The 16,279-nt window shown below is 43.8% G+C and overlaps 1 protein-coding gene across 1 annotated transcript in view; it reads right to left on the bottom strand.

The window, feature by feature from the left end:
- The window catches only part of AFG3L2 (AFG3 like matrix AAA peptidase subunit 2), a 51,208-nt gene that overhangs the window by 9,814 nt on the left and 25,115 nt on the right, over positions 1-16,279 (bottom strand). The window contains exons 10-15 of the mRNA XM_066352724.1: positions 12,912-13,065; positions 11,645-11,752; positions 11,428-11,553; positions 9,021-9,131; positions 4,888-5,003; positions 658-858 (exon numbers count right to left, since the gene is read on the bottom strand). Coding sequence (XP_066208821.1) covers positions 658-858; positions 4,888-5,003; positions 9,021-9,131; positions 11,428-11,553; positions 11,645-11,752; positions 12,912-13,065 — 816 coding nt within the window. The remainder of the gene's footprint in view (positions 1-657; positions 859-4,887; positions 5,004-9,020; positions 9,132-11,427; positions 11,554-11,644; positions 11,753-12,911; positions 13,066-16,279) is intronic.

Here is a 16,279-nt window from a genome sequence, read left to right on the forward strand (position 1 = left end):
GGCTCTGGCCAGTTGACTCAATGGATAGTGTCAAGCCAGCATATGGATGGCCTGGGTTCGATTTCCAGTCAGGGCACATAAGAGAGGCAACCATCTGCTTCTCTCCACTTCCCTACCTCTCCTCCTCCTACAGCCAGTGGCTCGACTGGTGGGAACATTGGCCTCAAGCACTAAAAATAGCTCAGCTAATTTGATCATTGGCCACACACGTGGAGTTGCTGGGTGAATCCTAGTCGAGGGGCATGTGGGAATCTGTCTCACTATCTTCCCTCCTCTCCCTTTAAAAAACAATAAATAAAGAAAAATTGAAAATAAAGATTAAGGTAGAATTAACAAAGGCAAACAAACACAAGAAATAATGCCCTAAGAAATAGATGGTAAAGGTGACAGTAAAGAAAAAATTGTTTACATTAGGCATTAAAAAGGGTTTGAGAAAGTGACAGACCCAGAAGAGCTGGCACAGTAACACAGATGCCCAAAGAAAAGCCATTTCTTCTTGTAAATTCTGATTGCTTTAAAATGGATTTAAGAAATAATCCTCACCTGAAAAGCCTAACCCAGTCCAACACAACAGAATTGTTTATCAGCCATTTGTAAATGACCATTTCTCATGCAAATGTGAGAAGCTGAGGAAAAAACACTCCATTTCATACTTACTTGGGCATATGCACTCTGAGTCACTTTCCTCAAGTCATCTTGAGCCCCAGTTGTAATTCTTCCAAAGAAGATTTCTTCTGACACCCGGCCACCTAGAGTCATGCACATCCTATCCAAGAGCTGCTCTTTGGTGTACAAGTATTGTTCTTTGGGTAAATACTGAGCATAACCTAGTCCTTTGCCCCTTGGGATGATGGACACCTGGCAAGTACAAAACAGAAATTGCTGGAGATTCCACCACCAAACACAGGCTTGATCACAACATTTACATACAGATAAACTCACTTATGAATAATAAGCATAACAGATGGGCAATTTATCAACCTTGCCTAGATAAGATCTAGTAGGAGTAACTTCACCTTTGAGTTCTAGAAAGCATTTGTCTTTTTACAAAACTGAAATATTCAGTCTTGACAACTGCTGAAGAGTACTGACTCCTGAGTGGCATACAGTGGCGGCTTCCTTCAGCCCGTGGGCAGTGAGGCCTCCCTCCTTCACAGAATGGCGGCAGACAGCCATGCTCAGCAGGCTTCATGTTCTTTTCTATTCTCTTTTTGCAATTTAATTTTTTAAAAATCTGCTTTATTGCCCTGGCCAGTTGGCTCAGTGGTAGAGTGTCGGCCTGGCGTGCGGGGGACCCGGGTTCGATTCCCGGCCAGGGCACACAGGAGAAGCGCCCATTTGCTTCTCCACCCCTCCCTCCTTCCTCTCTGTCTCTCTCTTCCCCTCCCGCAGCCAAGGCTCCATTGGAGCAAAGATGGCCCGGGCGCTGGAGATGGCTCCTTGGCCTCTACCCCAGGCGCTAGAGTGGCTCTGGTCAAGGCAGAGCGACGCCCCAGAGGGGCAGAGCATCACCCCTTGGTGGGCAGAGCATCGCCCCTGGTGGGCGTGCCGGGTGGATCCCGGTCGGGCACATGTGGGAATCTGTCTGACTGTCTCTCCCCGTTTCCGCTTCAGAAAAATACAAAAAAAAAAAAAAAATCTGCTTTATTAAGAGATGTACTTATAGTGTACAGTTCAATGAGGTTTGTTTTTCCATGCTGGATGCACTTCTATTTATTTTAAACAACTTTTCAGTTTCTGAAGAATCTAGGTGGCCTGTTCTAATTTACACTTAAACACTGACATGTAAAACCTGAGTCTATGAGATAGGACACATCACCACACAATAGATGGAGTTGCCTGTTGTTGGGCAGATAAAATATATTATGCTCACTTTGTTAAAGATGGCGCTGCCCATGTGGAAGCCCATTGCCCTTCTTGCTTGGAATAGGCATGATTATGTTAATATGTGTTGGGGGAGGGCTTTCGCGCCAAAAGGTTTTAAAAGGAAGACAGATCACATTGTTCGGGGGAAGAGTGATTTTGTTCTAGGAGGAGCCCATGCTGTAGGAGAGCAAAGAAAGGCCATGTGGAGGGAAGCAGCCAAGATGGTGGAGTGCTGAGGGAGAAGCCAGTTTGTGCAGAGAAGGAGATGGGGAACAGAGGTGAATAAGGCTGGTGAGGTTAGAAACCTTTGATTCTAGGAAACTGGGATGAGTCAGTGGCTTTGGGAGCCCTGAATGGAAAGGGAAGTGTCTTCCCACTGGGTATATTTCCTGCCTGCCAGGTGCAAGCTAGGATAAAAATGATGGCCCACCAGTTTTTGGCTCCATTGTTACATTACCATCTGTCCAAATCTAATGCGAACCTGCATGGGCCAGACAGCTGTGATGGTGGCCGTGGCTACTGGGTTTACATTTGGCGTAGTCTGTGGCAGGATTTGATACAGTTCAGTATGGAGCCGCCGCCACCTTTGAGTGGTGGAGTAGAGGATGGCTGCTGTTATGTTTCCCCATGGCTGTCCTTTTGGGGGCCATAGGCTGGCTAACAGCCATGCGTGAGAAAATTGAGAGCTCTGTAGAAAAGGCTGCCCGGGACCTGCAATCCGAGCAGTGGAAGGAGCTGGAGCAAACGTGAGAGAAAGAGATGACGACCCTGGAGCTGGAGCAAGCACCGGAGGCGGCCGACCAGGTTTGTGAGATTCACTTGGAAATGGAGCAGCTGCTGGAGGAGGAATCACAGGTTTGTGAGTTGCAGATTGCCCTGGACGCTGTGGAGAGCCAGCAGCGGCGGGAGGCTGGGGATGAGGCTGGAGATGAGGCTGGAGCTGCAGCTTCAAGGTCTGCGGAGCAGAAGGCTGCAGCAGCCCGGGGCTCGAGCCTGGCAGCATGAGCTGGTGTTTTCAGTTCCTCTTTGGATGAGGAGAATCAGGCTGGAGTTGCGACCTGCAGTATCCAGAAGATGAGAGCCCAGCAGCAAGGAGTATCTACTATGCTCCTGGTAGGTCTGTGATTTGGGGACTAGGGGTGGATGCCATCATGCTCTCTGGAGCAGAGATGGAAATGCTGACTGCTATTGCCATGTGCTCCTCCTTGGGACAGTGTAAGACCTGCCAGGACAGCAGGGTTGAGGGGGGTGGCTGAGGGCCCATGTGCGTGAACTGATTCCTGGACTATGACTGGAGTGGGCACTGGCTCCTTTGTTGGATGGACTTACGAATTTTGGACAATGTGAAATCCCCTGATGGGGGTGGGCGGCAGCTTTGCTGGAGGCCTTTCCCCTGCCCTGGGAAGCTTTTCCCATGGCTAGAAAGAAGGCCGAGGGCATTTTGCACTTTTGGCAAAGTGCTCAGAGACTGGTGAAATGTACCTTTGTAACTGTTGAAACTGTATGATTTGTGCTGTTGTAATTTGTGTAATGTGCCTAATTTCCTTGCACAGGGATGCCGGTGGTGTAGACTGGGTGGTAAAGTGAGCATAGGGGTGGATTGTTGGGCAGATAAAATATATTATGCTCATTTTGTAAAAGATGGCACTGCCCACGTGGAAGCCTGTGTCGCCCAGGTGATATTAGTTGCCCTTCTTGCTTGGGATGGGTGTGATAATGTTAATATGTGTTGGGGGAGGGCATTTGCGCCAAAAGGTTTTAAAAGGAAGAGAGATCACATTGTTCCGGGGAAGAGTGATTAAGTTCTAGGAGGAGCCCGTGCTGTAGGAGAGCAGAAAAAGGCCATGTGGAAGAGGCCAGGAGAAGCAGCCAAGATGGTGGAGTGCTGAGGGAGAAGCCAGTTTGTGCAGAGAAGGAGATGGGGAATAGAGGTGAATGAGACTGGTGAGGTTAGAAACCTTTGATTCTAGGAGACTTGGATAAGTCCGTGGCTTTGGGAGCCCTGAATGGAAAGGAAAGTGTCTTCCCACTGTGTATTTCTTGCCCGCTGGGCGCAAGATAGGATAAAGATAATGGCCCACCAGTTTTTGGCTCCATTGTTTCATTACCGTCTGTCCAAATCTAATGCGAACCTGCATGGGCCAGACAGCTGTGATGGTGGCCGTGGCTACTGGCCTTACTTCTGTTTACTAACAGGTATGAATTAGTAATGCACAGTTGCACAAAGCCTTGCTTTTTTTTTTTTTTTTAACAGAGACAGAGTCAGAGAGAGGGATAGATAGGGACAGACAGGAACGAAGAGAGATGAGAAGCATCAATTATAAGTTTTTCGTTGCGACACCTTAGTTCATTGACTCCTTTCTTATATGTGCCCTGACTGCAGGCCTTCAGCAGACTGAGTAACCCCTTGCTCGAGCCAGTGACCTTGGGTCCAAGCTGGTGAGCTTTTGTTCAATCCAGATGAACTCGCGCTCAAGCTGGCAACCTCGGGATCTCAAACCTGGGTCCTCTGCATCCCAGTCCGACGCTCTATCTACTGCGCCAGCGCCTGGTCAGGCCAGCCAAGGTTTTGGGAAGCTTCTACTTGGATTTGGGTCTCTGTAACTTTCTTGCTTCCAGAATTTTCCTGTTAAATTTCCAATTTTCTTCAAATCCTGAACTCTCTCCTCTGCCACCTCAGTATGGAAAGGCCAGCATTCGCACCACTGGTTGTGTGAAACCCTCAGGCAAAAAAGCCACCAGCACCCATTCCTAACCCATCATAGGTGCTACTTTTGGAGTAAATTCTCCTCAGTTTTGGTCTACTTTTGGAAACTTCTCAGTCTCTTTTAATGGTAGTTTTCTTTCCAAGCTTTATAATTTATTTGTGGGAGGGTTTGTGTAAGCACTTTATCCCACTGTTATTACCAGATATTTCTCTCAAATTTCTTTAAATTTAAACATCTCATCTATGTATCCTTTGAGGGAGTGCGCTTTTCTCAAGTATCTGCTCATACAACCGTCCAGCTTGCCTCCTGTTACCTTTAGAAGTGGGTCTGCGTGCTCCAGATACCAGCCAGCAACCGCGTGCCCTGCCTCGTGGTAAGCCACAGTCTTCTTCTCCTCAGGCTGCAGAACCTGGGTTTTCTTCTCTAAGCCTGAATAAAAACAAAACCCCCAAACCACTGTGTTAGTGACACTGGCATAAATAGGTACACAATACTACACATTGCCTTATCTACAAGGTGATTTAGACATTACGATGCTTTGACAATCCAAAAATTATCAGTCAAGGTAAGAGTAACAGTCAAGGATAAACTTCAAAACACACCAACTACAACAACAATACACTTACTGTTCCTAGCCCCAGGCCCACTTTCTTCCTAACTTTCCCACTTCTGAGACATATAAATTGTTTTAGGAAATAAACAGAAATGCCAAATAAAATTCAGCACTTAAATCAACCTACAACATATAAATTCACAGAAAATTAAGTCTGGAAGGAGTTCCCTGGCTGGTCTAGGTTCTCAGAGTGACCAGGCCCCACGGGATGCCTGCCACGGGAGACTGCCTGCTCCTCCTGAGCGCACACAGACAACAGCCAGAGGGAGGGTGACCAGTGAGGAATACTGACTCAGAGCGTCAGTCGGTCAGGCCAACACTGCAGCACTCAGCACACTCAACAGCCAAGGGATTCCAACAGCCAGAGCAAGCAGCACGGGGCAGACCAGAGAAGATAAGCCCCTAGAGATCTGTGCTGACCTGTGTGTATACTACAGAGCTGAAGCAGCCCTATCTGTGCAAGACTCTTCTTTGGCCCAGAAAAAGTTGAATACAAAACCTTGTATGCACCTTTGCTATGTAGGAACTAACTACACAGTTTGTACTAATACAAATCATTCCATGATGACAAAAGTAGTTTTGCTGTGCTTGAGATAACTCAATCTGAGAGAATTTTGCAAGTGATACCAGGAGCCTAGACAACTAAAGAGAGCATTACATTCCCAATGACACAACGTAAGGCAAGTAGGTATAACCACAGGTGGAAAGTAAAGCCAAAGGTGGGAAGTTTCAGAGGGTATGTTAACAAACCCCGTTGGCCCTGGCCAGTTGGCTCAGCGGTAAAGCGACGGCCTAGAGCAGGCATGGCCAACATACGGCCTGCAATTAAATTTTTAATATTCTCCGCTACTTTAAAATCTCAGCTACTCAGAAGCGGAAGTGTCTTTGATTATTGGAAATTGAGATATTTAAGAAGATAGTGATATTAATCTAGGGTTAACTTCCAATAATTGGTCAAATAAATTCGTGATACTTCGTTTTTTAAAAAATTCCATTATAAAGACAAGTTTTGTACTTGTCTATACTCGATATGAACTCTGACATTTAGTGGTGATGTGAAACCCACATTCTTTTAGGTGGAGTTTGCCAGTGCGCACCCAAGGTCAAACAATTCATTATTTTTGTGGTCAAGTGTGCTGAATCAAGTGGCATTGTAGGATAGACAATAGATGCAGTTGATAACTGAAAACGTGTCAGGCTGTTTGTAAAATGAAATAATTGTTTTATTTGCGATATAACCCCTTCGAGCTCATTCTATTAATTAAATAGTTTCGATTGATTGCAATACAGTTTGGATATTTATATGGTATGTAATTATATTTTTATTAAAAAATATTTTTATTAAAATAATATTGTATATTGAAATTTTTTCACTCACATTTATTCATAAACAAATTACATAATAAAATTTTGTTTACTTAAACAAATCATTTTTGTATTTACATTTTTTAATTTTAATATTTCGTCTGGCCCGTGAAAAAAGTTTTCTTTCTAATCTGGCCCGGGAGCAAAAACTGTTGGCCACGCCTGGCCTAGAGGGTAGATGTTCGGGGTTCGATTCTCAGTCAGGGCACACAGCAGAAGCGCCCATCTGCTTCTCTACCCCTCTCCCTATCGCTTCTCTCTCTCTCTCTCTCTCTCTCTCTCGCTCCTTCTCTCCTCCTGCAGACATGGCTCCATTGGAGAGAGTTGGCCCTGGGCGCTGAGGATGGCTCCATGGCCTCTGCCTCAGGCACTAAATGGCTCTGGTTGCAATGGAGCAAGGGCAGAGCATCTCCCCCTAGTGGGCTTGCTGGGTGGATCCCAGTCAGGGCACATGAGGGAGTCTGTCTCTGCCTCTCCTCCTCTCACTAAATAAAAAAACAAACAAAAAGGCCTCTGTCTTCCACAAATAAGCAGTTTTTGCTCACCTGAGAAAACAAAAATTTTCCCCAGTGTTTATCATAAATTTTTAATTTTCAGTATTACAGAAATTTTAATTTTTAGGATCATGGGCAGCCAAAGGCTACCCATGGCTGTCCCGGGCTGGTTACAGTGACCAGACTATGAATAGGTAAGCCCCACCCACCTCAGAGCAAGGCCTCCCACTCCGCCTGCCGCCTTGCTTTCTTTCACACTCTCACTTTGTACTAAGAAATGACAGCAGCCCACTGACTTAAAGAGGCAAAAATAAGCAGTTTCCTATTTCTATACTGATTTATTTCATCACACTCTATCATCTTAGATTTTTTCTTTTCATTAACAAAATAGCTAGATATTTAGCTCTGAACCCAGGCTGAGCACATTACTATCCTAGCTCTAGATCCTCATTGGACTCTCCAGTAACCTGGCTTAGTATTTTTCATTCAATTCAAACTGTCGTGTTAGAAGTCACCAAGAACAGCCTCACTGCCAAATCCTAAGGTCACTCTCCCTCACACCCCCACATCACCTGACCCTGCTGACAACTCGAATAACCATGCCCTCGCTCAGGCCTCTCCCCTCCGGGGCCCAAGTCCCCTCTAGTGATACCGCTTCCTTGTCTCCTCTGTTTTGAGCACACAAGCTTTGGTGACTCTACTGACTCACATTTCTACCTGCTGCCACCAAGTCTGAACATCTGGCAGTGCTGACTCTGCGGGCCCTGCTCCCCCTCAGCACCGGCTCACCACCCTTGCCCTTCCACACCACAGCAGCACAGCTGTCCCGCTGCAGTGCTCCAGAACTCCACACGCACACCCTCTCCATCGCACACTCGGCACATCTCCTTTTCAGCCAAACCAGTTGCTGACTCTTAGTAACTCATGCCCCTGCCCTCCCGTGTCCGAGTCCCCTCTAATGACACTGCTTTCTGTCTCTTCATTGCCTGGTAACGCCCCACTCGCTTAGCCCGTCAGACTGTCCTTGTTTGCCTCTTTCCCTCGGGACTACCTATGTCATAGCCTGCTACCTCACACGAATGACTATGAATGACTACAAGGTTCTGTCTCCAGATGCTTCCCTCTTCTTCAGTCAGATTCATTTTCATAAACTAGCAATGATTATGACATTACTCAGTGGCTCAGGAAAAAACTCACATTAGTTCAATACTGGCCACAGAACATCTGAGAAGTCCCTGAGCTGAACAGTCAAGGCTTTCTACAATCAACTTTGCCTTACCTCCCCCAGGAACTTGAGTCTGACAGGTTTCCTTTCCCTCCAGGAAACACAGGGATATGCAACACTATCTCCAAAGCACCTTCTGCTCACACCACTTTCACTTGGTGTCCCTATGCCTACTAAATACAGTTTAAATGCCACCTCTTCTGTGCAGCCCTCCTGACTGCACTCTTTTCTCTCCTTCAAGCTGCTAATTATGTTTTTATGAGTATTACATTGTAAGTTCTTTATAAAGCCAGGAAAACATATTATGTGTCCCCCCATCCCTGTACCGTGCTGGTGAAAGGTCTCCAGGTTAAACAGTCATTGCATCTATTTACCCATCACCTATAGCTAGCATAGACCAGATTTAATTCACAAGATGTGACATTTTGGAAATAAGGCTGTGAGCATTTATAAAGAAACAGATTGATATAACTCAGGGAAGACACCCCATTGCTTGCTGCCCATGCAAGTGAGGCAGTGTGTGGGCTGCCATCTCTGCTTTCCCCAGCACCCACACCACCCATTGCTATGCAGGCCACAGGGGACAGCAGGCGTGTGCAGCACCAAAGGAACACAGCAGGTACATGGTGAGCCCCACTGCTTGGGAAATGTACTTTTCTTTGCGTCTAGATCTTGCCAAAACAGCGAAATCCCTGGCCTCAAATTCATCTTATCAGCCTTTTAACTTGAGTTACATTCAGCTGCCTTACCACCAATCACTCGTTCAATTGCTTGTTCAAAGTGTTTCTGGTTTATGGAATCTGAAAGGTGCCTTGCAGCAATCAAAGCAGCTTCATTACAGACATTAGCCACATCAGCTCCTACAAAATGAAAACACAGGACAGCTTATCCACCAAATATGTATACGTGACCAATTAAGTTACACATTATAGACAACCAAAACCATAGTCAATCTCTCAACCACTATAAGGGCTTTACGTAAATATAATTCAGTTTGACACATGATAACCCTAAGGTATTCTAGCATTCAGGAACAGCCCAGTATAATCCTGGCCCTTTAAACTGAGCTACAAGTATTAGTAGTAAACAGATAATTATAGGCAAATATTTATATACAATGTGGTTCAACCAAAAGTACTTAAAGATGCCCTTATTAACTAGTTTTATCTCTTTTGAGAAAGTGACTTATGTGAACATTATAATATGATAAAATATAATAAAAACCATAAGCATTAAAATAACCTAGAGCAGCCTGACCAGGCGGTGGCGCAGTGGATAAAGTATTGGACTGGGATGCAGAGGACCCAGGTTCAAGACCCCGAGGTCGCCAGATTGAGCGCGGGCTCATCTGGTTTGAGCAAAAAGCCCACCAGCTTGAACCCAAGGTTGCTGGCTCCAGCAAGGGATTACTCGGTATGCTGAAGGCCGCAGTCAAGGCACATATGAGAAAGCAATCAATGAACAACTAAGGTGTTGCAACGCGCAATGAAAAACTAATGATTGATGCTTCTCATCTCTCTCCGTTCCTGTCTGTCTGTCCCTGTCTATCCCTCTCTATCTCTGAAAAAAAATAAATAAATAAATAACCTAGAGCACACAAACAACAAATGTTAAACACATGAAACTTGCCAAATGCTTTCTAGAGCCATGCTCTCTGAATTACGCTTTCAGGCAAAGTATAAAGTAACATAAATAAACTACAGCACAATGTATGTGCTCAACAAATACATATTAAAATGTTATAAATTGCAAAGTCCAAAGACAAAAAGCAAGTAAAAAGTTAGGACTCCTGAGACATTTAAGATGCCTATCTTCCTCTGACAACTTGTTCTAATCTCCTCATACTTTTCAAATGTTCCTTTTTATTTCATTTTGAGTTAGAAGAGGAAGATAGGGAATGGGAAGAAAGGATCACATTTTACATTTAAAAACTCTTGGAATCAGCATATTAAAAGATCCTCAATATCACATATACATCACCCCCACTAGGATGGCTAGTCAAAAAGACCATAACAAGTGTTGATAAGGATGTTTAGAAAATGGAACCCTCATTCACTGCAGGTGGGAATGTAAAATGGTGCAGCTACTGTGGAAAACAATTTGGCAGTTCCTCAAAAAAGCGACTCAGCAACTCTACTCCTAAGTATATAACCAAGAGAAATGAAAATATATTTCCACACAAAAATCTGCACATGGATGTAAGTAGCAGCATTATTCACAACAGCCAAAAGACTGTTGTGAATAATGTGAAAAGAAACAACTCAAATGTCCATCAACTGACAAATGGATAAATAAAATATGGCATATTCATACAATGGGAATTCATACAATTCGGTCATAAAAAAGAACAAAATTCTGACACATGCTACAACATGGATGAATTCTGAAAACAGTAAGCTACATGAAAGAAGCCAGGCACAAAAGATCACGTTATATAATTCTATCAATATAAGTGTCTAGAATAGAAAATTCTAGAGAAAGAAAGTAGATCAGGGGTTGCCTAAGACCAGGAGTGGAAAAAATGGCTGCTAATGAATTATTCTGGTGTAATGAGCATGTTTTAAAATTAGTGATTGGCTGCATAACTACATTTAATAAATATTCTAAAAACCATTGAATTGTACACTTCACACACAGGTGAACGTGATGGTATACTATCGCAATAGAGTTTTTTAAAAACTCAATTTCTGTAGCATTTCTGGATAAATGATATGCTGTCAAGGAATCTGTCATAGAGGGAGGAGGGTGAAGGTATAGACATGGTTGGATACAAATTAAGAATTGCTCCTAAAGGAAACCGGCAGTTTGGTGGAGAAACCCCGTTCTGGTAGGCCATCAGTCAGTGACGAGTCTGTACAGGCTATACGGGATCGCTACCTAAGGAGCCCTAAAAAAATCTGTGCGTGAGCCAACATCGAACTGCACTGAATAGGTATGAAACTGGGAGATTTTTCCTTCTATTTGGTGCAGGATTTCACATTTCTATCGTCTTTTGTTGCTTTCCTGTGACCGGCCAAAAGTGCACCATGACTTTATAGACACACTGTATATACTCAGGAAGCCCTAAGATGAGAGAGAACAAAGTGAACTGGTACCTGACAACTGCCACTGATTTAAATGACTTATAAACAGGACAGCAGGTTATGTTCCACTCACCTGAAAACCCTGGAGTTAAGGATGCAAGTTTTCTTGCCAGTTTCTCCTTTTCCAAGGTATTGTCCAATTTTAGTGGTCTGAGGTGAACTTTGAAAATAGAGGCTCTTCCTTTTATGTCTGGTGGTCCTTGAGAAATTATTTTTAAGGAAAAAAAAATCATAGTGAAACAGTGATATCCTCACAAAAATTAGGATAAACCCAATGAAAATCAACCTACCAATAAAGATTTGCCTATCAAAGCGCCCCGGCCTCATCAGTGCAGGGTCCAGAATGTCTGGCCGATTGGTGCCTGCCAAAATGACTACATTTGTTGTTGTGTTAAAACCTGAAACGATAACAAAGATGTAATCGTTATTAAGTGACAAGACAGCAACAGTGTGCCTGTCAAAAAGGTATGAGTACTACAGACAGACTACTTAAACCTTTTTCAATTTATTATCGAATATGTTTTAAATCACTTATTTTTCTTACTATTCATTTTGTCCTTCATCGCAATACTAGTCACATATAAGACTCAAAACCTTAAGAAGCAATTTTTTAAAGAGAAACAATCAAAGATTTTAATTTAACTAGAAATTCAGATCGTCAATTTTTATTTTTTATTTTATTTTTAAAAAAATTTTCTTATTGAGATCGTCAATTTTTAAAATGTTTTATAATCAGTAAGATTAAATTTGCAAATGATGTGTCTAAACTCTCTGGGTCCCGGAACAGCCTACAACATATTTGATGACAGGTATTAATTTCCACCTCCAACCACTACTTCAGGCTCAACTTGCTCTGTTTTATTGGCCATTTCTCAACCATCAAGGCCATGACTGCAGAGCCTACCTTCTGGACCGTGGCACTGGAATAGCTCAGGTGATAATTTCCCCCAAACCTGGCTCTGATCTAAACACGTGGCGCTAACTTGGACTGACACCAGAGTGGAGGAGGAGCTCTACCTTCTGAGTCTGGCGACAATGCCCGCTCAATAACATAAACCAGCTCAACACTCGGCACCGGGCCTCCCCTCTCTGAGCACCCGACAGCATCGACACATCTCATAGCATGAAGGACCTGGCACACCCTAAAAACTGACTTTCCCAAAGAAAAGAAAAAGCTGACTAACATGGAAAGTTCGCTGCTCTTTTAGTAGAAGAAACTTGCCACACTCACATGACACATGGGGTTAAACATGGGTTTTCCTGATGCTTCAGAATCATAAACAGTTTTGAGAATGAGAACATAAATCTTTTGTGAATCATTTCACCAATTTTTCTCTTGTTCAACACTAGGTACAAATACCATCTCAACACCAATATTAAATTATGGCAGGCAAGAATATTTTGCTATTATCTGTACTGGTATAATAAAAGAGCCTTTAAAAAGGCTGTTTTAGAAAATGCTTATTTTTGGCATTCAATATTATAAGCATTCTCCTTTAAGATATAATATATAAAACAATTAGTGTAGTTTAAAATGCTAAAGACTTGAATAGTCACCATCCATTTCCACAAGCAACTGATTAAGTGTATTCTCCTGTTCACTCTGGCCCCCAAAGTTGCCTCTTCCTCTCTTCCTTCCCACAGCATCTATTTCATCAATGAAGAGAATGCAAGGGGCATTTTTCCGAGCAAGGGCAAACAAGTCTCGAACCTGGATAAAAATATAAACACTAGAGTCACTTGACAAATGAACACTTATCCTCCTAGTAGAAAACAAACATTGTTCCTTGTCCCACAGGAAGACAATCTTTTTGCACAGTAAATGTTTTAGAAGTTACCAAAGAAGTGAAGTGACACGTAACTGATTTAAGGTGAGCAAACATTATTTCTATAATCTCACAAATTACTGTATATGTAATAACCACTAACATTTGCTACTTTTACAACATCAACAAATTAATAATACATACCTTTGACCTATAAAAAAAAATAACAAGTAGCGCTGTAAACTTTTTAAGATTTTTATTGATTTTAGAGAGAGGCTAGAGAGAGTGGGGGGGGGCACATTAACTCATACTAGGTGCTTCTGGTATGTGCCTTGACTGGGCAAGTCCAAGATTTTGAACCAGTGACCTTGCATTCCAGGTCACTGCTTTATCCACTGTGCCACCACAGGTCAGGCATAGCGCTGTAAACTTTACAGTCAGTTTAAAAGTTCAAACTACTCTGAGGTTCACATTTCATTGCTGAGGCAGTTATTAACAGAGACTCACTCAACGATCCAGGTTATACTTACATAGAAAAAGCAAAGGCATGACCCACCCAGCCCAGCCAGCAATCTCCCAGGGTGACTGTCAGTGCCCTGCCCTCAGCCCACTGCAACAGGGGCAACGTGAGGCCCTGCATTCATCGTCGTTTCCACAAAGCATGTTCCCTTGATATCGGTTCTGATGCCGGTTCCAGGCAGGTTTATGTACAGGGTTGTTAAAAAGCATTTTATAAAACCACACTTGGAGAAGCTTAGGTTTTGCAGTAAGATTCCTTTGAACTTGAAACAAGCCTGACCTGTGGTGGCACAGTGGATGGAGCATCAACCTGGAATGCTGAGGTCGCCAGTTCAAAACCCTGGGTTTGCCTGGTCAAGGCACGTAAGAGAAGCAACTACTATGAATTGATGCTTCCCACACCTCCAGTGCCTTCTCTCTCTCAAATCAATAAATAATATCTTAAAATAAAGAAACAGACGGTTTTTTACAGATTCCCAACGTCTTATCTCTATCTGTTCCACCAAGGAAAAAGTCCAGTCTAGTCTTCAATAAGCCCAATATAAAAGCCAGTCTGCACTGACTAGGTGGTAGCGCAGTGAATAGAGCATTGGCCTGGGATGTAGAGGACCTAGGTTTGAAACCCTAAGGTCGCCAGCTTGAGTGTGGGGTCGCTGGCTTGATCAAGGGGTCACTTGCTCTGCTAGAGCCTGCCAGTCAAGGCACATATACATAGGAGAAAGCAATGAGAAAGCAATCAATGAACAACTAAGGTGTCACAATGAAGAATGTATGGTTCTCATCTCATCTCTCTCCCTTCTTGCCTATCTGTCCCTCTCTCTATCTGTTTCTGCCTCTCTCACTTAAAAAAAAAAAAAAAAAAAGCCTAAGTCTAGATACTCTGCACCATGGTTTGGCCCATATCAAAGCTCAGTCCAATCCAGGCACTGCTCAACGCCTGTACTGGGAGACCATCCGGTTGCCAGACCACTAAGCATGGCTGCAAATGGGGCTAGCGTGCTTCTCTCAGCAGGAAAGCAGATAGAGGGCAAAAGGTTTATAAAAAGGGTAAAGGGTCAGACCTCTGTAAAGCCTGCATTTATATTTTCGGGCTGGGAAGGACTAACTTTCCTTAAGCTACCCAGTCAGTTTTTTAAAAATTTCACAAGCTTTTGTGGGTTCCTCCTAATAACCAATCAGATTCTTTAGGCTAGACTCGATAGTCCCCATTCTGGCTTCTACTGCGCATGCTTAAATTGGAAGCACAGAAGTACCTCCCCGCATAGTCTGGGTATGAATTAGTTTTACCCTGGGGGCTGAAAACACCTGTTCTTTTCTTAATGGGTTCGGGTCCAAGGGGTCCATGGCACAATGGACTCTGGGTACAGTGGATTCCTGAAATGCGCAATCGAGCAGGTTAAGCTAAATGGAATGTTGAAGCCTCTTACTGAAGCAGGCTTCCCAGCTTTATAAAATATAGTGTCCAACTCCTTTTGCTCTTTCCCCATCAATATCTAGCTACCTGCCTACATTAATACCCTCAGGCCAGTAGTTTAGGTGGATTGAAGAAGGAATAGCCATCCCCACACCTCGCTATCAGATGAGAGAGCTCAGGGTCTCACCCTATCCCTTGCCTCTATGGAGGGATTCAGAGACAAAACTCCCTATGCCTCATATCCCTTTACTTCCCTCACGAGAAACCCAAGTATCCCACCATCCTTCCCTGCCTAGACTTCTGGGATTTTCATGCCTACACTGCTCTGAGCACATCTCTTAACATAACTCATGTCTCACTACAGCCTTCCCTCTGTACTCCAGATCTGTGATCAACAGGCCCCTACCCTCACAGGCTCTTCTGTGAATATTTCCTTCACTTCCTTGCCTAGGCTGAAATTTGGCTGTCCTGGCAAAGCTCTCAATAGAAGGTATTTATCTTTCCCTCCAGACCAGCTGGAGTCAGGGTCCACTTCACATCCCATCACTACTGCCAAAATAACTGTGCTGGAAAGCTCCTGCTCACTGAGGCGCCTACCATGTGGCATTCTAGCCGCTCCCTGGCCTGACCCCCACTTCTCCCACCCAGACCACCGACCAGGAACTAGTTTCTCAGTAACTTCCATATTCACATGGGTCTTGGTCTTTCAGATCCCCAACCCACCTCTTCAATCACCTTCTGCTCCACTCTGACATGACCAGCACTGCCAAGGTCCCCTCTCAACAACCATCCTCAAGCACTCTACTCTCTGACCACCCACGCTCCTGATGGGCTGGTCTGGCTTGCCCAGGTACTCAAGCCCGTCCCACAACCAATTCTTCACCTACTTCTTAGCTTTTCATCCCATTCAGCCCACTGCTTTCCCAACACCCACAGCTCCTCTCTGGTCTTCCAAATCCCTCCTTGCACATACTAGATTTCATGATCCACATTAGAAAACTCCTCTATGAACCCCTATTTTTATAAGACTTATCTGCCTTATAAAACCCATATGAATCCACCAACTCCAACTTTTATATATTACAGTTTAATGGCAAGACCCATCTTTACTATACTTGCAACTGAGAAAGAAAAAAATGCTGCCAACTGATAACGCTATACTTTGTTACTGATTGTAAGTTGTATCTCAACGTTTAGAAAAGTAATTGTGATAACACATTGCATTT

Source organism: Saccopteryx leptura, chromosome 11, assembly GCF_036850995.1.
Source record: "Saccopteryx leptura isolate mSacLep1 chromosome 11, mSacLep1_pri_phased_curated, whole genome shotgun sequence".
Classification (NCBI taxonomy): domain Eukaryota; kingdom Metazoa; phylum Chordata; class Mammalia; order Chiroptera; family Emballonuridae; genus Saccopteryx; species Saccopteryx leptura.